Genomic DNA, 23,680 nt, shown 5'->3' with positions numbered 1-23,680 from the left:
TATCCCAGTGAAGCTATGAAAATTTGAATCTAGGCTATGGCTATTAATTTAGGCCAAAAAGACAAATCTGGAAAATACCAGTCTAGACAAACAGAAAGTAGCAATAATAATAATAATAATAATTTATTACAGTCAAAGACCAGCTCAAATAACACAATAGTGACAGCATGCTAAACAGAATGTAATCCTGTCCTTTTGAAAAATCTCTTTTCCAGCAAATCATTTCCATGGTTCATGGTACTGAACCCAGCTCATGATTCCTAGTTACTGGACAGCTTGAGCTGAATTTCTGCTACATTCAAAAGTATCTAACTGGCTTGGATGAAGTGCCCTCACCTCCATTGCCTTCAAAAGGCATGCACAACTTTGGCCAGAAAAGGGTGGAGGCCTGTGCCTTCTGGCCCAATGGTGGCTACCCAAAGTAAAAGCATATCTGTGAACACCCCATAGAATGGGGTGGGATGAATAGCAGATGATGACACATCTACCCCCACTTCCACCTATGTGTTAAGCACATTTCAAGGGAGGAAATAATAGCAGAAGCAGTATCACTGTCACTCTTATAAACAGTATTTTTAAAAAGTGTATTGACACACAAGTTATTCCTGCATTTATTTTCTGAAATGATTTCTATTTGCTCATGCTCATGCATCATGGGATGAGAAAGCCCTGCCATCATGACATTGCAAAGAATCTATATATGGGAATATGTTTTAAATAATGCTAGTACAGCAACCACAAGCCAGAGCAGAAGGTGATAAAATATGGTTCCTAAATTATCCATTCCAATCAGGAAAACTTGGGTTGGATTGGTGGGTTGTTGTTTTTTTTACTGACGCTACCATTCAATTCCAATTTAAAAAGTAAAATAAAATCCCTCAGTTGAGAGTGATGGAGAATATTAGAGCTTTTAAAAATTAAATACGAAAACAGCTGTCAATATCTTGTCTGTTACAAGGGAATAGTTATTTCAAAGAAAGCAATGCCTCTGAAGATGAAGATGAAAGTCCATGGCAAGAATGACAAAAGCCTTACCAGTTTCAATGAAAATGGATAGTTCAGGGTTCTATCATAGGCAGTAAGAAATGTGATCAGTACACAATGACCTCAACCTGCTAATATGAGCCACTGAGAAATCACAAGCAGAGGAGGTACAGTATAAGAACAAGGAACATCTCTCTTCTGTATCTGTTACTTCAGACAAAGGGCTGATTCTCCCATTCTATTTTCCAGTGTTTAGGATCTCCCCTTTGAGTGATCCTCATGGATACCAGAACATGTTGTCAAGACACATTAACTGCTTACCCAACCCACTCCTGAACCCTCTAGAAATTAAATCTGGATTACACAAATTAACAGGGAAGCAAACATAGACTGAGTTTCCTGAGGCTCAATGACAAGAGTGAGCCTCTAACTGGACAAGCGGGCACAACTTCTGCTCAAATATTCACCAATGGTCAGGAACTGGGAGAAAGTGAAAAGATGACGTAGCCCTTTAATGTGAGCCACACCTACTGTCAAATTACATGCAGGCTTTCCATTTTAACAGTGCCAGTCCACCGGGATAACCTGGCAATTTGGTATGGAAAAGCAGCAGCCAATGGGGTGGTAGCTTAGACGGGTTGAGCATCGCAGTCATTCATTCGGTTTCGTTTTACCTGTTTCCACTGAGGCATGGGGGCAAAGCGGCCCTGCTCTCGCTGTCGGTAGGCTGGCTGGGTGAGAGCACGGTCTTGATAAGGCTGGGCAGACTGTTGCATGCAGGTCATAGAATAAGCAGGATGGAGGCCATGGAGGGCAATAACACCAAACGCAAAACGAAACTCACAAAGAAACCCACAAGGGGATGAGGTAAATGTTGGGACAGGGTGGTCAGCAGACAGACATTTAGGAGAAGAAGAAAAAAAAATGGAGTAAGGAAAAATTAGTTGGCAAATAAAATCGAATGAAAATGGAGAAAAGTAAAGAAAAAAGGAAGATGCAAACTTAAGATATAGAGGGCTGCATTTTATTTATTTTGGAATGGTTTATTTTAATAATGTTAGGTTGCAGCTGAAAGGGGTTTAAACTATTAGAGAACCAAAAATTCCTGGAATTTTCTCAAGAATTGAGAGCAAAGAAGCTGCACATTCATTCTCAAACCATGATGGATAAGGCTCCAAAATCCTGCATCTTAACTGAGCTTATTGGCTTCAGGAAGGATTCTCTGCTGCTAGGCTTTTATGGGTTTTTCTACCCACCTTCCTGAAGAACCGAAATGGACACAATTTAAGGAGGGGTAAAAGAACAGGCACTTTGCTAGAGGGCTAAAACATTCTTTTCAAAAGCCTCTTTGCTTTCTTTTACTTTCACACTCAGAAAACGCCATATTAAAGGGACAGAAAGAAGTTTTCCTTTGGCCCGTTTGGATCTTCCCTTGGGATGTGCAGGACAGCATGCTTGCCTCAGCCTATGAATTTGTTTTAGTCCATGTGTACTCCCTTGCCCTGAAGACATTCCTATGACAGAATTGCAAGTGAAAACATGATTCCGCTTGCAGTATCTTATAAAACGGATTTTCTATGCTCACAGATTTTATTTTATTATTTAACTTTTCCAACTATGCTCAAGCAGGTTAAAATTACACAGGGTGCCAAGGTGATGAGTGCAGCACTCCAGCTATGAGGCTCTGCTTTCCCAAACAGGAAATCTGGTTATGTATGGAGTGATTCACAGGGCAAACTATGGGGAGCCTTCTCTCATATGTTCAACTGATGGCAACGCACCAAAGATTAGCTCATAGATGACTCACTTGACACACACAACTCATGTAGCTGCATCTCCCAGGATGGGGCATAAAACATGCCGTATGAACCAATGGGGGTGGCGGAAGCCAACAGTATCATCAGGCAGAAATTTGCATGAATTGAAAGCCCGATTAAACCTCTAGGACTGAAGAACCGTTCTAATCCTTGGGGCAAAGATGGAGCAACATGCAAGCAGCTTTTTGCGTTAGAAAAACTGCCCTTTATCAAACTAGTACAAAACCCGTAAGTGCAAGAACAGTAGTTACCAAGGATGGAGTTTCCCCTCTATCCTTAAGATGTTTCACCTACAGGAGGCACTTATGACTTATTTGAGAGCAAGGAGGTACCCTGGTCAAAGCCAGCAAGCCTCCAGATTTTCCCTGCCAGGAAAAAAAACAACATCTTGCTAGCTAAGCCTTTAGCTGAGGTGCAAATGACATTCAAGCTGAAAAGCCTCTTCCTACCTGTCTCCGGATGCCTGTGGACTGTGCAGGGGCGTTCTCCTCAAATTTGGCCAGCAGCTGTGTTGCCATGGACTTCACTTTATTCTGATTCCCAATGGCGGCATCAATTCTCCTCTCTGTCAGGGCGCTCACCAGAGTGGGCCTCTCTTCTCGGTAGCTTCGGGAAGAGTCCTCCTGGCAAATTGAAATGTATTAATACACTAATGGATTCCCTTTCCAGAGCCACTTTCCGCATATCTCCAATTTTGTGCATGACTCCTAATTTTCAAAACACATCTTCCTTCTTGCCAGTTTACCCTGCTCACTATATGCCCATCTGCTTGCTAAATTGCTCCTGCTATTAGAATGTGCAATGAAATTAAGATAAACAGAAGGAAGGGGCCATAGCTCAGTGATACAGCACAATTTTTGCATGCAGGAGATTCCCAGGTTCAATCTTCATCTTTGAGGTGAAAGGATCAGAGAGCAGTTAATGGTAAAGACATCTGCCTGAGATCCTGAGAGTTTCAAACGTTCAGTAAAGATAACCTGAACTTGCCCATCTACGCTAATTGACTCCCTCCCCGCAGGACATCGCATTAAGAGGAATTCAAGGAGAAAAATCCCATTGCTCAAGATTACAAATGCTAATGTACTGTACATCTATCAGGATGCACTGCATATCTTCATATATTCCTGAAAACTCACCTCCAAACATATCAAAGCGACACTGCTCAGGTTTAGCTGGAAACAACTTGCAGTAAGCAAAACAGTGACCACAATCAGAGCCTTTTGTATTCAAAACAATTACACCTCTCTGACAGTTTGGGTGGATGATTTGGTTTTACAAACACCTGGGGTGTAGGTGTGTGCATGTTTCTGAGCTGAAGTAGGAGGCAGGGTCACATGACCGAATCCCCTCCCTGTACACAAAAAATTGAACAGTTGCTTTTGAGAGGAACTTCCTGTGAAGAGGAAGGCAAAACGGAAAACAAAACAAAATAGATACTTACATCTTCTGACTGGCTTGTCTTCCTCCTCTTTCCTGCACCATCCAGGTCTTTCTCCTTTTTATCCTGGGCACAGAAAGGGGGAAAAACCATTGAGCCCATATTTTCTCAGTCTATAATAACGTCTATAATAAATCTACTTTGCATTTTAAATAAAACTCATACCTAACCTTCCCATCTAAATTAAGCAGGTGCCTGAATAGCTGATGGCATGTCCTAGGGGTACGCATTAGCTCTGTGTAACCTGAATTACATACAAGTGATTTGGGGAAGGTTCCTATGTTTCCAAGTTAGATGACACCATCAACAAAGCATCTCAAGGTGGATCAGGGTGTCCCTGAACTGGGCATAAACATAAGCACACTTTCTATAAATGTATTCCCAAAGCAACTGTGGCTACCTTTGGTGTCCGTTTCCGAGAGATGCTCTGCCCCAATTTGCTGAAGAAGGAGATTGGAGATTTTGCAGTAGCAATTAATGCAGCTTTTTCTTCTGCATTCAGTTCCAGGTTATCTGTGAGCAGAAACAAATACAATTAGTTGAGACACAGCAAAATCTGAGACTAAACACCCTAAAGAGAGTTCCATTTCTTCTCATATATGAGCATTAGTATTCTATATCCTCCTTTTTATCTCTGCCCTCTCACTTTTCCTTTGCCTGCACTTTATGCCGCAAAACACCCGAATAAATATTCTATTCAATCTCTTTTCCATTCTAGAAAAGGACTGACCATTTAAGACAGGGGTCAGCAAACTTTTTCAGCAGGGGGCCGGTCCACCGTCCCTTTGGGGGGCCAGACTATATTTTGGAAAAAATATTAACGAATTCCTATGCCCCACAAATAACCCAGAAATGCATTTTAAATAAAAGGACACATTCTACTCATGTAAAAACACGCTGATTCCTGGACTGTCCGCGGGCCGGATTTAGAAGGTGATTGGCCGGATCTGGCCCCTGGGCCTTAGTTTGCCTACCCATGATTTAAGATATTTTTGCTTAAAGTTGTTCAGAACTCTTTTTAGGAGAGGCATACAACCTTTCCCTGTCTGCTTTCTCTGTTCCATCAGAAATATTCCCAATAGGAGGAGAAGGTATAGTGTCTTCATCTCCACTTCAGTGATAGATTACAACATTGCTGCTGGATCCTTACCTGTGAAGCTGGAGCTTCAGGAAGCAACAAACACCCCCAATGCCTTCCTAGGCATTACATTTTTAAACATTTGTGGCATTTGTAACACAATTAAAAACATAACTGTGTGTGGCTGTAGATTGCCCACCACCACCAATGAGTCAATGGCCCCTGAAAGAAAGAAAAAATCCCAAGCTTGGCATATAGCGTTCATGAACTATTTCTAGCAGATTTATCCTAGTTTTCTTACCACCAGAAGGAAGGGAGTCCTTGAACATTTCATAGAACTGGGTGAGATACATGACCATGGACAGCTTGTCTGGTTCACCAACTGATGCCATATCTTTGCCAGTCATGATGGGAGAGATCCCAAACTCCTTCTCAGCAACGTCAAATGCCAGCTGGTTATTCTTCTCTACATTGTGTTCATCTAGAGAGTCAAAGTCTCTGGAGGGAAGAAAATGTGTTGCCTAAAGGTTAACTTCTCTATACCCACTAATCGTTAGGAAACTACAAAACCCTCTCACTAGCAGCCACCAGATCTTATCTCATTATCCCCTCTCATTTCTATGGAGGACAAGGCTATCGAAAGCTACTGGCCCCGATGGTTATGCTTTGCCTCCACGACTGGAAGCAGTTTCCTTCTGAATACTACAGGAGGGGAGTGATCTTGTGCTCGTTTCCTGCTTGCAGGCTTCCCCCGTGGATCTGGTTGGCCATTATGAGAAGAGAATGCTGACTAGATGGGTCATTGGCCTCATCCAGCATTTCTTACTCCTCCCCTGACCATCTAGTATCAGGATGCCCTCTTCAACTTAATGTTCAGTTTCTTACATGAGGTCAGGGCGATATCGGTGGATAATGGCACACAGTGCTAGGCCACTCTTCCAAGACATTGTAAGATCTGTTACGTTTACACCGGCATATCCATCCGTCTGCCTCTGACACCAGCCCAGGAGTTTGCTAGAGCGAGCCACCGACTCTAAATACAAACACACACAAATGCAACTGTTGTTCCAGGTGTTCAGCACTATTGTCCAGAATAAATAGATAAAAAGCGTACTAATGAAGTAAAAAGGAATATATCTTTCTGACACACACACAACTTCAAATAACATTTTCCATTATCATGCCTGTACACAAAAGTTAAATAATACAGCTTGTGTTTATCAAAGACTGCGAGTTGTCAAAGGGACTTTGAAGTCACTAAGAGATACTGAATGTGGCTTTTAAGAAAATATCCAGGCAATACTCTTCTAAAATGTATCATCTGAGAACCTGACTTCTGATTGCCACTGACATAGACTGTGGTTTTGAAACTCACGCGAGGCGAGAGAAGAAAGTGCCACAAAAGGAATGGGGAAGAATGGGAGCTTACCATTCCGCGACAACTTTGGTGTCCTGGAGTTCACCAAATTCTCTATTTCCAGGTGAATGTCTTTCAAGTCTCCTGTATCATACAAATGACGAACCTGTACCAGTTCAAAAGGATTTGATTATTATCTCAAGCTTCAAAGAAGAATGCAAGAAAGTTAAGCATTCGTTGAATGACACAGGTGTGAGTGAACTATGTAAGTATCTGCAGAATAGTCACTCTCACAACAACAGGGATGAGTACCCTGTGGCCTTCCAAATGCTGGATTCCAACTTCAGCCCCAGCCAGAAAATCAATAAACAAGATTGATGAGCAATGCAGACTAAAAAAATCTGAAGGGCCACAGCTTCACCACCCTAATTTTAAAACATACCCAATGAAATGCAGAAATAAACGTCCTTTGAGAGGGGGGGGGAGAGAACGAAAGAAACAACATCCCTGATGGGATTCAAAGGCTGTATGACTTCTATTTCATGGCAAGCTTCTGTCTTGTAGCCATTATTTTCATGTTGTATACTGATTTTATTTTACACTGGCTTTGTATTTTGTTCTTCTCCGTAATCCAAAAAAGCAATAAATAAATATAAATATGTAAAATAAATGAATACTAAGTTACAAAGTTAGGATAACATTGGACAATGGATTTCTGCCTGCTCCACTCGTCCTGTCCGTCGATTAATGATATACAGATGGATAGACATATAAAATCTACTTGGTTCACTATCCTCAAAGACTTAAAGCCATCTCCTTTTTAACTTAGCAATTTAAAAAAAAATGGGATGCAATTCTACACAGAGAGATCGGAGTCCCATGCCCTACCACTGCATATTTCAGATCAGACACGCCCTCCCACCTTCCACCCATTCCAAACCATGAGCAGCATGCTCTTCCCAACAATTCCTCTTACATCTGACTCAAGGTACAGTACACAGACAAGAAGAGATAAAGAAAGCCACATCAAGGAGACACAGGACTCAAAGTGCATTTAAGCACACTGGAAGAGCCCAGGATTAAAGCAATTACCTGGGCTGGCCGCAGGAAGTTGACATTGATGTTTGGATACCTTGTGACAGGGTCAATGCAGTACTGGCTAAAGTTTTTGCTCACATTCTCAGGGGTGGTCTGAGGCAATAATCTATAGATGCTCTCCCTAGGAGAAAGAAGACAATGGCATTAGTACCGGTGATGTAAAAGAGTGCCTTCAATGACATAAAACGTTGCCCAGTCAACGCCGTTTCCAGTAGCCATCACTGAGAGAAATTATTTCACCCCACTTAGCAATTGTTTGTCTTTGCCATCTATGGCAAACGGTTATCATTTGTTGCTGCATAGGACAATACCTAACTGTCCCATGCGCATGTGAAAAGCTAAAAGTGTGGCACTCTGTTCATTTTAACTGATTTGTAAATGCGATGTCCTTTCTGTGAATATTTCAAGGCACTCTGTCATTTAACTGATTATATTTAGGTTTCAAGCAATCCCTTATGAGACGGTTGGCCTGAGCCCAGAAACATAAGACTCACTTTTTCCATTCAATTTAAAAAAAACAGAAATATTTACCTCGTTTTAAGTAGGATAGTACAAAAGCAGCCGGCGTTTCTGATTCACCTAAGCTGTGTTTGCCTGACCACAAGTATGTGGAAAGCCTTCGACAGATGCACCTATTCGCTGGAGCCTTGCCATGCAGTAACAAACAAACCAAACCAAAACCCCACTACCTGATGAACTTCACTCTGCCATGCAATATTTGGGGCCTGTCTAATGCCTGAGCATTTTTTGGAATGCTAGGAGGAGCCGACTGATGAGTAATGGCAGCATTCAAAGGCAGTTGGGAAAATCAGTGAGGAGAGTGAGCTGAGGGAATAAAGAGTGAGGGTGAGCAGTGAGGGGGGGACAGCTTATAAGAAGGTTAGACATAGAATAAAGGAATTAGCTATTAGCACGATAACATCTGTTTTAATTTCTCTTGTCTCTCCCGTATGTATGAAGTAAACTTCTACCACAACCTTTGCCTGTGCCAGGGCATGACACCAGAGGTTAACAATGCTGTTATGCAACGGGAAAAGGAATGAAATGTGACTCAGAAAAGAACAATTTTGAACTCAGAAGAACAATTTTCATCTTAATTACATTGCTGCTTGGCTTCAAAGCCTTTTAAGGTAGGTAGGCCCAGAAGAGCTCATTTGTCAGCTGATCTGTCTTTAGAATAGTGGGAGAAGCTGGCAGATGAGTCTGGACCTCAATCTTACATTTACTAATTACACTTGAATTAGTGTTGTCCTTCCTAGTTCTTCCCACTATCCCCATGTGAAAGGTTGCATCTCATTAAGGTCATCCTTCCTGCAGGTTGCTTGGATAAATTTTTACAGTGTCCCTGTTCATGGCTCCTCATGTTTTATTCACTCAGGAAATGAGGACTAGTGATTAGAGCACCAATATCAGACGTGGGATGAAATCTCTATATTCTCCAAGACTGCAATTCTAAGCACACTTAACCCCGGAGCAAGTGTCATGGTACTCACCTGGGCTTATTTCTGAGCAGACATGCACAGGACTGCATTGAGAGTCCAACTGGACAGGTCTCTCTCTCTCTCTCCATCTAATCTCTCTTGTAAAACCATTGCAAGTGTACATAAAGTAATCCCACTTAAACAACCCTGTGTTGCTTGCAGGAAGACAGTGGCATGAAAACTGCTCCACATTACCATTAAATCTGATTCTGCACACAAAGAGAAACTTCCTAATGTGTCTGGGTGGAATTACACAAATTCGGCAGATAAACACACAAAGAAAAGCACAGCAAAAAAGACTGGGGAAACTGAAATGCAATCAGACAAAAAAGGTGCAGAATTAAGGTTGGTTCGTGCTTGCATAAAAATCACATGATTTCTGCATGTATATTAAGGAGCCACAGACACTTCCATATTATGGCCCAGTTTGCACGTCACATTAAAACCTAGTTTAAAACGAACTGTGGTTTAATGTGAACAAGCAGCATGCTAGTTCGCAATACTCAAAAGTTCCCTGAATGCTTCCCCTCTACTAACTCCTACTGCTGCTGCACAGGTGAAACAAACCTGAGTCCAGCTTGCCATGTCATTCGAATGAGGGTTCAGAGTTTGCTTGTTGCAAACAAGCCATGAGTCGTAAACCAAGAACTAAACTTGACAACTGCTTGTGGCCTATTTTGGGGGAAACAAGCCCGTGTTTGGGATACACAACAAGCCACACTCTGGCTTATTTCATTTGCAGTACAGTAGCTGCAGGGAATTACAGTTTAAGGTGACATGTGAACCAGGCCACTCTCTCATCTGGAGAGAATTCACGTTTGTTCTCTACCCCCTGCCACCAAACACACAGAAATTTCTTTACCTCTCTGCAAGAACCTCCAAAGGACTTGTTCCCAGAGACCAGCTTCGTACCATCCAGGCAGAATCCATGGCGGCAAGGAAGCCCCTGGCAATTCCAGTTCCCATTGGCCAGAACGGCTAGAAGCAACCACAAAGAAGCAATGGGGGAGGGGGGAGGAGGAAGAAGAAGAGAATAAGCTCCCTAAGAAAACTGGAGAAGCTGACATATTGCAATGCTGCCTTAAGACCCGGACTCCCTCCAAGCCTCTGTAGGAGCAACATCTAATAAGATGCCTGGGGAGTTTCAATGCACCCTTATCCCCTGAGCTGCTACAGTAGCTTTCCAAATCCAGATATGCCATTTAAGTCAATTACAGACTGCTAATTGTTGTTTGCTACCCAATTACAGGCTCTATAAACCATGCTTCTTTTCAAGTCATGGCAGAGCAATTGGGGGGGGGGAGAGCACTTCCAGCAGTTTCTCATCTGGTTTCTTTTGCATGTTGCGTCTTTCAAGTCACAAGGATACTCCTGCAAGTCACACCCATGTCTACAACAACACTCCACTACTTCCATGTGAAGCCAGAGGCATGAGAGCTGCAGAAGCAGCAGCACTGGCATGCACCAAAACGTTCTGAACTATGAGAAGGCTTGCCTCCTTTTATCACACAAAGTTTTTTTTTTTAAAAAAAAAATTCAGTATATATGTTTGTTTAATTGATAAGGATTCTGGAGAAAAAGCAGGGTGTTGATAGAGAGCAATTAATAGTCCACCCCTATTCAAATGGAATAGATAGTGACGGAAGTTGCCTTTTGATAGTCCTCCACACATTTACAGAAAAAAGCAATTCTTCTTTATGCACAGTCCCCTGCCCCACAAGATCACTGGGTGGTATGCAACACTAGGCCTAAACAGTAGACCCACTGAAGTTAATGGACATGTCTAAGTTAGCATCATTCGTTTCAGTGGGTCTGCTCTGAGTAGGATTTAGCTGGCTACCACCCACTGGATTTTCCCCAGTAGTATCACACAGCTGGTGGTACTGCCTCCCTCCGTCAGTGGAAAGGAGGCAAGCAACTTGCTGTGATTTCCCCTCAAGCCTACAGCCTCTGCGTCCCAAAGCTGCTTTGGAGGGTTCCCAAACTCTCTGAAGCAGATACAGAGCATCAGCTAATCAACAATGTTTGAAATAACCCATTGTTTTCAAATTCTGTTTTTCTCCACCCATTTATTTTTCCCTCCAGATTAATTTTTCTGCTCTGTTTGGTGGTAATCCCCTCCACGAACACGGAAACAACTACATATTTGATTGTAAGGTCTTGAGGGCAAGGACTTCTCTTTCTGTTGCAAAGTGCTGTGCGCATCAGTGATATTACATTAATAATACAAAACGTTGTTGACATAAAAACAAAGCCGTTTGAAACAAGAAACAACCCGTGTAAAAGAACAAACCTCTAACAGACTGTCCCCAACCAGTGCCACTAGCAACTGGTGGCCATTTACTTCTCGAACCATGGCTGCGTTCTCTGAGGCATACATGCATGTGAAGTCAAACATGGCCACATCAGGCTGCCCATAGTGGTTGATAGCGAAGTCCAGCGATGGCAGCTGCTGATTGGTTGAGAAGTCAGCTGCTTCCCTGGCATAATTGAGCAAAGCTTCCTGATCCACATTCTCCCGCGAAAGAAGGAGCTCTGTATCTGCATAGTCCTGCAAGACCAAAAAGAGAGAGAGAACGGATCAGGGATTGCGCAAGTGCTCTGAAGGCATATAAGGCAACCCTAGCACTGAAACCAACCAGGCCTGGCATCACCAGCTAGCTGCCTAGACAGCAAGCCCCCTAGGAACCACTTCTAAGTTGTTCTAACTTCCTCAGCAGGAGAGCCAAGCATAACAATCAGACTTCGTTCAAGAATTGTGCAGGTGGACAAGTTTGCAGCGCAGTGTGCCAATATTCAAGGCGAACTTTGGTACATCAGTGAAATGGATGAACTTTTCCATTGCAGATGTCCTGGGCCCCTGCCATCTGCCAGGAGAATAAAGATCACAGGGAAGATGCTCCCCTGGCCTCCTAGGAAGAACATCATGGCAAGGCGGAGATCAACCTGGCCACTTCCGTTGACCAAGGAGCAGAAGGGAACTTGCTTACCCGTCCCTGCCAAAAATAACACTTGTAAGAGCTTCGTAACTCAACAAGTAGTAGTGGCCAAGTTTGTATCCGCCCCCCTTTCCCCACAATCTTGTGTTATGTGCTTTAGACTATAAGCCTGAGAACTGGGACCATCTTATTGATTGCTGTAAAACACTCTGGGAAGCTGTCAGCTGAAAATCAGGATAAAAAATACTTTAAATAAAATAACGGGAAAGAATACTTATTTTCAGCTCCATAGCATCTTATTCACACAACAATATGTACTAAGACAACTGCTCAATCCATATTCTGGTGGTTAAAGAACAACCCTTTGCTGCCACACACTTTAATCAAATAGCATAGATGTATTTTTCCTGGATAGATGTTTATGCACAAAACAGCAGCTCCCAGCAGCTTATTTACTGAGTCAGTTCAGTTACACAGTGGTGAAACAAGTATGTCAGAACACAAGAGCAAACTCTGCCACTACTGAGAAATGGAGATACCAATTATGCTTTTCTTTCAAGATAACTCAAGGTCATATTGGCAGGGGGTTGGACTGGATGGCCCTTGTGGTCTCTTCCAACTCTATGATTCTATGATTCTATATTTATATAAGGTGCAATTAGCTCTTGAATTTTGGTGACTGCTTCTGGGGGCACTTGGACCACTGTGTTATTTGTCAGTTTCCCATTTAATAATCTAATGGCCTCTTTGCTTTAAATTGACGCTATCAATAATCTGAGTCAAACCCTGTCCTAGAAGATTGATGTGACAGCCAATAGCAAGTCAGCAGAATAGTTAGCAAACTTTAAAGTGCTTGAATGATGGTGCTACACTCCACAAAGTGTACAAAGGTTTCAAAGAGACTTAACAGCACACTCACGTGCAATATCACTCCTTTTTCCAGTAAGCTCTGCTTTTTGGCAGTCATAACAAAGTAGTGGGTGTCGTCTTTGTAGTAGACAATGTTCTCCAGATCAATGCCTAAGTTGGAAGAAAAACAGACACAGAATCAAGCAGTGGAGGGGTAAATACAAGAGCACATGACAGAATGCAGAATGTACTGCAAGGGGCCCTTCCGGTGATCTCACCTTACATGTCCTTGTAAGATGGTCTAAGGAAGACACCTATAGGGAAAAACCAGCTCCAGACTACAGGTGCCCAGTAAGAAAAAGAAAAATGCTTCTTCCTGGAGCTGGTGCCAAAATTGGGGTATAAGAACAGCACAATGCCTGGAAAAGGGAAGGGGAGTGATGCCATTACACAGATCTAGTTGATATGGACCCCTGAACACCTCATTTTCAAAACTCTAAAGGCCCAAGGTGCAAACTTCTGCCAAGCCAACTGCAAGGCATATGATGCTTTTGATCCAAACTTTAGGCAGGGATTTTTTTCTAGAAATGACTCACCATGAAGTTGTTACAGTAAGTGCCACACTTATTATTAACAACAACAACAACAACCGTGCTGCTGGCACTGCTTGCCCTTGAGTACCCCCTAAAAACCCCACTGCAAACAGATGTAGCCTATGACTTGCAAGTTGTTAAGTGAAGAAGTAGTCCTGGATGAATGGCCTTTTCGGAAGCATTGGCAACACGGAACCAAACAGTGAAAAGGGCCCCACAAGACAACATGAAGCAGAGACCCACTTTAAATGTACATACAGCGCTGTGGGGGTGGCTGCAGTTGCCATAGCTGTTTCCATACTAAAAAATTTAAAAATAGTCCAGTAGCACCTTAGAGCAGTGTTTTTCAACCTTTTTTGGGCAAAGGCACACTTGTTTCATGAAAAAAATCACGAGGCACACCACTATTAGAAAATGTTAAAAAATTTAACTCTGTGCCTATATTGACTATATATAAAGTAATTTTCCCACGGCACACCAGGCAACATCTCGCGGCACACTAGTGTGCCACGGAACAGTGGTTGAAAAACACTGCCTTAGAGACCAACTAAGTTTGTTCGGGGTATAAGCTTTCGTGTGCATGCACACTTCTTCAGATACATTGAAACAGAAGTCACCAAACCCTTTTACGGTGGGAGGGTGGGTGGGGTTTTTCTGAGAAGGGTAGTAGGAGATGGGTGATTGGCTCAATGGGTATGGTAAACCTGTTGACGACTGTTAACAACTGCAATTAGTCCTACAGGAAAAAGCAAGGGATAGTATGCAGATGACCAAAAATAGCTTTAGCCTGTGTAATGAGCTAAGAATCCAGTATCTCTATTCAGACCAGGTCTCTCCATAGTTTTCAGTTTAGTAATAAGTTGTAATAATTTGTAATTCAGCAAGTTTCCATACTGGGAGAGGAACATCTGAAGTGTTCCATCAAGTGGGTTGCTGCAATGCTACAGTTAGGAAACATGCAGGTGGACATAGCTCCCAAGTGGCTGCACATCACCTCTGTAGTTACTTAACCATTATAGCCCCACATAGAGTGTATCAAAATCGAAACGAGATTGTCATGAGAATCAAGCATAGTGAAAAATATACCATAGGAATCCACTGTTGTTTCACCCTTCAACAAGCAGAGAACATAAGCCAAGGCTCAGAAACCACACTATCTGCTCTATAAACTGGGAAACTGAAAAAATCCCACGTGTTCCTTGTGGCACCACGATTGGCGAGCAGCCATCTTCCAGGTAGTACAAAGAAAACTGTGAAAACTGAAGAGATCAAATATGCATATTGAAAATGCCCTTTTTCGTCTTTGGACTACTTCTACAAACCTGTAGCTTCTCGTAGATCCTGGAAGAATTTCTGGTTGAATATAAAGGCCACACCACTTATCTCTTCAACTTTGGCTTCCGCTGTTGTGTTGCGGTTGATGAAGTTTGCCGTAATGGCAATTGCCAGCTTGCCACGGAATTCTTTTCGTCGAAACCCTACAGAAGAGATAAGGGACAACAACAAAAAAGGCACGCGGTTCAAAGGTCTCGCTGCGGCAACAAAAGTGCCAATTAAATAGGCTCAGGGGTGTCTTGATAATGGAAGTGTTGACAATGGAAGCAGCGGCCGCATGGAGTAGAAAAAAAACTGGATTAAAACAAGAGACCTGGGCTTTTACTCAGCTGCCCAAAGACTGCGTTGTTTCATTCACCAGTCAGCACCTACAGTAGTATATCTAATGTATTTCTTATAATTAGGGGCAGATACATTCATTTCACTAAGTGTGCAATAAAACTTGTATATGGGCCTTTCACAGTCCATTCTGGGCATAGAACCATAAAAATGTAGAGTTGGAAGGGATGCCTGAGGGTCATCTAGTCCAGCCCCTGCAATGCAGGAATCTCAACTAAAGCGCCTACTAACTATGTAATGTATGTCCTCAAAGTTGCTTCCTATGTTACTTTCCCCCACTATAGTTGCAGACAATGTACCAAGTAGTAATTTAGTACAGTAGGAATACTGTGAACAAGCAAGGGGACCATCTGCCCACATGAGGAGGACGTTTCCACTCCCCGTCTTCCCTCAATCTCTGACTGGGTGCAAATGTGAAATAAACTCTCTTCTCGTGGCTTAATACAATCTATGATACACCTTGTTGCATGACCAGTGTGATTAAGTGGTAACTTAATCAAAGTAGCCAAGCTAATCACAGAGGCACCTTACAGATTAACAAATTTACGGTGGTCTGAGCATTGGTTGGCAGGAGCTTCCTTAGGTCAAATCCCAAAAAAATCTATCTTGTCAAGGGGAGTGAAAGTGTATTTTTCAGCAGCTCGACTGGTTAGGAGCTGCTGAGTATGAAAATGCTCCACCAGAGCATAAACAAGGCAAGCCGGATGATCCAGGTCTAGCAACTTAGCACACATGAACACACAACACTTCCTTATACTGAATCAAACCAGCAGTCCATGTAGCCAGTGCCATCTACCCAGACTGAAAACAGCTCTCAAGAGATGTCAAGAAAAGAGATATTTTCGGCCCTCTCATCAGGCAGGGCGAGGCAGCCACCTAAGGCAGATGATTTTGGGGTGACATGAAAGGGCAGCAAATTGTTCGTAGCTTAACGTGTCATTATTGTAGTAGATCTAGAAGTGATTGTGGGATTTCCTGCCTTAGGTGGCCAAGCAACTTGACTACTCTTGGGTATTATGCGCCTTGTCTTGGCGAGGGGCAGCATTAGCTGCTCTGCCTCAGGCAGCAAAAGGTTTTGTACCAGCTCTGCTTCTGCATAAAAAGTGCATGTTCCATCACTCAACCATGGTCCCCACATCCAACATAATGTGTCCCCCTGGAAGACTTGCAAGACAGTGGTTGGGGGTGCATAGCTGAGCAGAAACTAGAGGTGCTGACTCCACTCTGCTATAAACACCAGTAGCAGCTACCTTCCAATGTGTTCCTCCTTCCATCTCCTCCAATGATCACATCAAACTCGTATTCCGACACAGGATGCGTTTTCGGGTGAACTTGTGCACGCCAACCTATTCCTATGAATAAATTCTGCATGTTAATAACATTTTAGCACAACGATACCAGATAACATTTCACCGAGCCTAGCAAAACTGGTGTGGAAAGTTAATTGCACCTTAACTTGCCTCCCCCGGGGGTTTCCCCATTACATGCATTACTGAAGCAGCCCGTGACACTATGACAATGCAAGAACCAGCTCTCAGTCGCCACCAGCAGAACAACACACGCCTTCATCTTTACTCTTCCAGATCCTGCTGCTAATCCCATCTCTACTTACTCTCATTCTCCTGGTCCTCAGGAGGGTAGAGCAGCCCCTGGAATTCGACATTGACATGGATCTCAACACCCAGGATTAAGGAGACCTTCAAGAGTATCAGCTGGAGCTGACGAATACCTGCAAGACAGAGGGACAGACAATGAAATGACAAGAAGTGCTTAACATGAAACCTGCTGATTGGCACTAACGCATTATCAAGGCCTGCCACTAATGTTACCATCAATCCCCTCAAAAGAGCTTTGTAACCTAAAAATATAATCCAATAGTCAATGAAGTGACTGAAAGCAACCCTAGATGCTTCCCAGATGACTATCAGCAGCAGAACTCTAAAGATTAAAGCATCTGGATTGCGATCAAATGAGACTGTACAAAACAAGGTGGATAGGAAATCAGAGGTGAAGAACTATTATTTTGCTATGGTGAACTTCTTTCCTAACGTACTCAATCTAGTATGATCTGCTATTTTACCAGGGAGACTCATTAAAACATTTCCTCTCCCATGTGGCAATAGTACCTCTCCCCACACAGGGAGCAATTGAAAAAAACTCACCTTGTGGCAATTTATACAGCCATGCAAGTAACGACCCACCTTTTTGCTAGAGACCTGTGATTATTATCTGTCAACAAAGACAGGCTGCTGCTCTTAATGAACTTACATGTGTTATCTGTGTACAGCTACGTACATTAGCTGCTGCTATATCAATACACAAAAAAGCAAGGACAGAAATCCTATGCAGACTTTCTTGGAAGTATGCCTGAATTAACTCAGTAGAATTTCTGAGAATAGAAGTGCACAAAAGGATTTGAAGGGCTGTAGAAGGGGAACTCACTATCTGGCAGGAGACATGTTGCTCCTATACCCACCAACATCTACTCTAGCCCCCTTCCTTCCTCCACCCCAAGCCTAAATATGAGAAAGCTAATAAACATTATTGTGGCGGGCAAGTAATTTTCTATGTCAAAATTATCCGGATCACAGCCATCTCAGACACACACACACACCAAGAACTCCTCAGCCCCATCTAAGGATCTATATAATTTGTGATAACCAAGAATGCTACCACTTACTGATATGGTCGATGGCTCCTGCACAGAATTTGCCATAGAATTTTTTGGCGCCAAGGCCCCGCAAGTCATGTATGGTAAATGGCCACAGATGCAGAACATTGTTGCGGGAGAAGGCATCGCGCTTTTCTATCACCACCACCTTTGCTCCTAGAAAGGATAGGTCAATAGCTGTTCGAAGGCCGCAGGGTCCAGCCCCAATGATGAGACACTGCAAGAGAGGCAACAGTTTTATAAGTCGTTGTATAAAGACGATTTCAAAATTCGAACTTCCACGTCTGGACCGGGGGGGGGGGGTTGTTATTTGACCTTTCTTCACTGAAATGCAACAAAATCCAGGAAGACATCAAAGGATGCTCAAGTGCACTTTCTACAGTTCTGGCTATAGGACAATCACCACAATTGCAATGGAAATACACAGGAGTGACACAAAGCTAGTCTTCCTCATCAGGAATCACTTCAGATTTGTGTCAGGCAACATCACGTTTTCAGGAAAACCGTAGTCTTTTTCCTAATATGAAATGGTTCCGCAGAATCAAATCAGGTTACCTGCATGGCGGTATGCCTTAGAAAATACACACAAAGCAGCTTACAGTTTTCCAAAGCAGCTTTTGTCGACACAAGATTCAGCAAAAGCAATGCTTGGATTCCCTACGCGTAACAGTTCCTCCACTTCAGCGTCTGATTCCACCATCATAATATTTAGACAGGGGCATGACTCAGGGGTGGAGCATGCACTCTGCGTGCAAAAGGCCACAAATTCAATCCCTGCCACCTCCAAGTAAAACTATCTCATGTTCTGAGTAAGACCTCTACCAAAGTTCTGCTCAAATCTCAGAACAAGTTCACTTTCTAATTCCCTTCCATTCCCAAATTAGATTTACTAATACGCCATTAAATGTATACCCCACTTTTCCTCTAGGTGCTCAAGCTGGTGTGTACACAGTCCCTTCACTTTATCCTCATAACAACCCTGTGAAGTAGGTGAAGCTGACTGGCCCAAGGTCACCTGGTGAGCTTAATGGCTGAGTGGGGATTCAGAACTGGGTTTCTCAGTTGCAGACAAACACTAAGCTGCTGCTATAGTTCGTGACACCATCAAGAAACCACAGTAACTTCCCTAAACAGCCAATCTGGAATCCATGCCCACATTCTGAGCTGTGTTTGGGAGGGGAAGATAGTCATGTTGCTGCCCCTGCAGAGATTCTATGCCAACTTCATTCCCTACTGTGCTAGTTTCTATTTAGAGCAAATTTTCATAAAGGGGAGTATTAAGAAATGTGATCTGTGCATGCAATCTGAAATGGTACAACTGCCTCAAAGGTTTACCTCCTCTTTCAGCTGCATATGCAGGCTAAGTGGGTTGCCCACTGTAAGTCCCTCTGTCCTCACCTAGCTCACAGTGTTGCAAAAATGATATGAAACAAAACAAACAAACAAAACCGGAACACCCACACGTTCATCCCCAAGACCTTTGGAGGAAGAGCAGAATACAAACGAATATTCAGACAAGTAACAACTGAGTGCTGGTGACTGTTGGAATCCTGTCACCGGCATAGCAAATCACTCAGAAGCTACAATGGGAATTCTTGCCTACTCCAAGAATTACATTAGGAAGTGATATCACGAAGCCACCAAACAGCCAGGACAGAAAAGATAAGGCCAACGCCAGGGTAGCAAAGATGAAGCACAGACAGTGTTAACAAGAGATGGAGGCCGAAAAGCACACTGTGAACTGTGTTCATCTTTTGGAACATGCCGTTTCTGCAGATGAAACAGCCCAACTAAACACAGCTGCCAGCCGCTTCCCAGCCTTACAGCATACTGCTAAATACAAGTTTTAAGTAGATTATTTATTGGTGGTATCTGTTTGTTTTGAAAAACCACCAAGGGTTAGCAGGTGATTAGCTGACAAAATCTGGACTTTTAGAACAAGGAGATCAGCTATTTTAAGAAAGTAACTGGGAATTTAGATAAGATTGTTACTGAAGTTTATACTTTTTATAAATAAAATCTGGTCATTTGAACTTGAAGAGTTTTTCATGAGGATCAGAATCATTTTTTTAAATCAAGCAGGTGCCTTCACTATACTCTTTGCAGCACCTGCTTAAAGGCATTCTTATTTAGAAAAGCCTACCCAGGTGTTTTAAAAGTCTGCATGAGTTTTAATTTGCTTTAGTCTATTCTATTACAGTTTTAATTTTCTGCAGGTTTTTAAATATGGTTGTAATTTTTTAGTGATAATGTTTTAGGAGGAGATTCCTAAGACTTCCACACAAATCCAAAAGGAACCCTCCCGCACAAAGCAACAAATAATCTTGCTTAAACATGTAGTGCAATATAATCGCACCAGCTGCAGCACTCTGTGTAGCCCAGCTGCACATTGCATTGAGATTATTGTTCAGCCTACTGTAGCAGGGATAAACAACAAGAGCCACATGGAAAATACTAGCAAACATCACAGGCTCATCTACATGTAACTGCATATAGCTAAAGGCCATTTTCATATATACTGTACAGGTAAACCTAATGCAACCCTGCTTGTCAATGCCCACCTTCGTGTTGGCGCATACTTTCCCCTTCTTGTAGTCCTTGTGGCAGCCTCTCTTATCCAACTTGGCCCAAAGGGCTTTGGCTTTCCAGTAATTAAGCTTGGACTTGAGCTTGTGGTAGAAAGTACGATAGTCTTTGGGCTTCAGCTCTAGAAAATCACAGAGCTCCTGGAAGGCTTTGAGAGTCCCTTTGCAGGTCGAGGCCTGGACAAATCGGTCAAAGAGGACATGGGCCTGGTTCGTCTTTTCATTACTCCTTTCCTCCATGCTTCCAGCTGAGCCGCTGGCCCTCCTTGGCGCATTGGCAGCTGCCCCCTTCCAGTCTGCCTGCCTTCTTGTCAGCTAGTTCACTCATCAACAGTCGCTTGTTTTAATCCACATACATTATTAACCTAGAAAGGGAAAAGAGAGGTCAGTGAATCCACACAAACACACGTCACTGATATGTAAAAAGTGGTGCAGCTTATGCCAGTTCACATAGATCTGCTTAACTCGGTCTGATGCAGAGAGCTTCATGCAACTGAACAAGCACTGAGGCCCCATTCCTGGTGGTTAGAAATTGTGCTCAACATGCTGCCCCATCCTGGGTTTCACGAAGCATTGTCCACACAACTTTTCAAGCCTGTCTCCAAAACCATAAAGGGTTAGCTATAATCCTCTGTATTCACAGTCAAACAGCATTTCCCCCACCTTCTCAATTACTCTGAAAGGGTGGAAGGGTTTAACACTTTCTATGTAACAAGGGTGAAAGGCAAAAGGGGTCTTGGGGGTCAAGTGCCCAAGCCCCACTGTCCCTTGTTGCTATTTCTGTTGCCTTCCAACTCATGGAAGGAGACTGTCTGAATCAAGAAGCCTTTTGTATCCATGGAGGCTCCCCAGTATCAGGAAGTTTTTAATCTGTGAGGTTTTATTATGTTTTTATATGTGCTGGGAAGCCACCCAGAGTGGCTGGGGAAATCCAGCCAGATGGACAGTGTATAAATAATACCATTAGTTATAGAGCCCCAAAACATAAACAAAATTTCCATACAATGGGAGGGTATAATTAACTATGGCTTCCTGGTTTGTTTCTCCACTCATGTGAAGAGAGAAACAAAACAGGGGCAAATGAACCGAGTACAGAAGAAAGCTTGCTCATATTCTGTTTTAATAAGCCAAGATTTTATCATGCAAATTCAGCTTAGGAGTGAAAATTGAATAGTGTTCCTACAAGGATCTATAAGTGAGCTCATAGTTAATTTCCCTATCAAGGGAACATCTGGTTAAGAATCATCAGAATCCATAAACCAAATGCTGGAGACAGAGCCCATGGGGTCGGCTTTGTCCTATCCAGGGCCCCAAATGGCTCTGATGTGGGCAAGTTTGCCAATGAGGTCTACCCTGCAAAATGGCTCTGAAATAAAACAATGTGCGATAATAGTTACACGATAATAAGGTAGAAGAAGAAGATCATTAAAGCAATCCCATTCCCACTCCGAACTCCCAAGTCCACTAAAACATTCAAAACATGAACTATTCTTTAAGTGCCCCCCCAGCAGAAAACGGGGATCGTTTATGCTAAGAAAGCTGATAAAGAATTAATTTTATTTGTTTCCCTGATTTGTTTCCAAGTGTTTAAGCCACTGTTAATTCCCAGTGTATCACAAGACATGATACATCCCTATGCCCTTTCAGTTTTCTATGGAACAGAGAAGACGAGTAGGCCTTAAAGCAGAGATTAAAAATAAATAATTGTAACGTGAAACCAACAAGCACAATGCCCCAGGAACGCAGCAGTGCTCAGATTTAACAAGATGGGAATGTTGGCACACCACTGATTTAACACTCATTCAACACAAGCTACAGCACCTGGAGAAAGACAAAGAATACACATAAGAAGAGAACTACTGAAGAGAGAACTCTTCAGGTATGTTGCCAAAACTAATACGCCATGGCCTAGTGACCCAACTACAAAGGCAGCTACTCACAATGGGCAGGGGTATGAATACACCATGTACATCATGACCCAAGAGAATTGTTTGTATTTATATTTTTAAAATATAAGAACTGCACAGTTAAACTATGGAATTTCCTCCCACAAGAGGCAGTGATGTCCACCAACTTGGAACAGCTTAAGAAGAGGATTAGACAAATTCACAGAGATAAAGGTCATCAATGGCTACTAGCCATGATTAGCTATTTTCTACATCCACAGTCAAGAGGCAGTAATACTTCTGAATAAGGTAAAGGTAAAGGGACCCCTGACCATTAGGTCCAGTCGCAGACGACTGTGGGGTTGCGGCGCTCATCTCGTTTTACTGGCCAAGGGAGCCGGCGTCCAGCTTCCGGGTCATGTGGCCAGCATGACTAAGCCACTTCTGGTGAAACAGAGCAGCACACGGAAACGCCATTTACCTTCCCGCTGGAGCAGTACCTATTTATCTACTTGTACTGCGTGCTTTCAAACTGCTAGGTGGGCAGGAGCTGGAACCGAGCAATGGGAGCTCACCCTGTCATGCAGATTAGAACCGGGTACTAAAAACTGCAAAAGGGGAAAGAGCTCTTGCATTCGGGTCCTGCTAGAGGGCTTCCCACAGGCATCTGGTTGGCCACTGCGGGAAGAGGATGCTGGGCTAGATAGACCACTGGCCTGAACTGGCAGAGTCTTCTTATGTTCCTAGTCCTGAAGGCTGCGAAGATACAACTGAAAGTGAATTTAAGTCTCAGAAATCAGAAACTATGAGTAGAACTTGCAATAATCAGGGGAGAGAATGATTTAATGCCCCTCCATAGACAGCAGCAGGATTACTTATTCAAAGGAAATTATAGGCCACCCTTCACCATGTGGTCCCAAGGTAGGTTACATACTGCTCAGCACAATAAAGCCATGTAATACATTCCATCCCTAAAAGCTTGTGCAAAAAAAAGTACATCTTCGCCAAACTTTGAACAGTGACAATGCCAGCTGCACCTGGGCATTCTACCATCTGAACGTCACCTCAGAAAAGATCCCCTCCTGAACTTGGCATGGTGGCAGAACTGGCAGCAGGGCCTCCCCTGTCAACACTCAAGCAAATCTATGTGCGAGGCAGCAGTCCTTGAGATATTTGGGGCCCAAATCCTTTAGAGTTTTTCATGTCAATATATGCACCTTGAACTGGGCT

At 43.0% G+C, this 23,680-nt stretch overlaps 1 protein-coding gene across 21 annotated transcripts in view; it reads right to left on the bottom strand.

Moving 5' to 3' along the window:
- The window catches only part of MICAL3 (microtubule associated monooxygenase, calponin and LIM domain containing 3), a 184,909-nt gene that overhangs the window by 94,938 nt on the left and 66,291 nt on the right, over positions 1 to 23,680 (bottom strand). For 16 of the 21 annotated variants that reach the window (XM_033162764.1, XM_033162763.1, XM_033162767.1 and 13 more), the window contains exons 2-17: positions 20,541 to 20,929; positions 17,989 to 18,196; positions 16,921 to 17,037; positions 16,559 to 16,660; positions 14,957 to 15,112; positions 13,112 to 13,212; positions 11,547 to 11,804; positions 10,116 to 10,231; positions 7,767 to 7,893; positions 6,747 to 6,840; positions 6,203 to 6,350; positions 5,619 to 5,815; positions 4,640 to 4,752; positions 4,243 to 4,305; positions 3,251 to 3,424; positions 1,659 to 1,751 (exon numbers count right to left, since the gene is read on the bottom strand). In XM_033162764.1, coding sequence (XP_033018655.1) covers positions 1,659 to 1,751; positions 3,251 to 3,424; positions 4,243 to 4,305; positions 4,640 to 4,752; positions 5,619 to 5,815; positions 6,203 to 6,350; positions 6,747 to 6,840; positions 7,767 to 7,893; positions 10,116 to 10,231; positions 11,547 to 11,804; positions 13,112 to 13,212; positions 14,957 to 15,112; positions 16,559 to 16,660; positions 16,921 to 17,037; positions 17,989 to 18,196; positions 20,541 to 20,804 — 2,331 coding nt within the window. In that variant the 5' untranslated portion in view covers positions 20,805 to 20,929. The remainder of the gene's footprint in view (positions 1 to 1,658; positions 1,752 to 3,250; positions 3,425 to 4,242; positions 4,306 to 4,639; positions 4,753 to 5,618; positions 5,816 to 6,202; positions 6,351 to 6,746; positions 6,841 to 7,766; positions 7,894 to 10,115; positions 10,232 to 11,546; positions 11,805 to 13,111; positions 13,213 to 14,956; positions 15,113 to 16,558; positions 16,661 to 16,920; positions 17,038 to 17,988; positions 18,197 to 20,540; positions 20,930 to 23,680) is intronic. The other 5 variants (XM_033162779.1, XM_033162783.1, XM_033162780.1 and 2 more) reach the window with 1 other exon arrangement.

This window comes from Lacerta agilis, chromosome 10 (genome assembly GCF_009819535.1).
Source record: "Lacerta agilis isolate rLacAgi1 chromosome 10, rLacAgi1.pri, whole genome shotgun sequence".
Lineage (NCBI taxonomy): Eukaryota > Metazoa > Chordata > Lepidosauria > Squamata > Lacertidae > Lacerta > Lacerta agilis.
The sequence above is the reverse complement of the archived record's forward strand: the minus strand, read 5'-3'. Positions and strand labels throughout refer to the sequence as shown.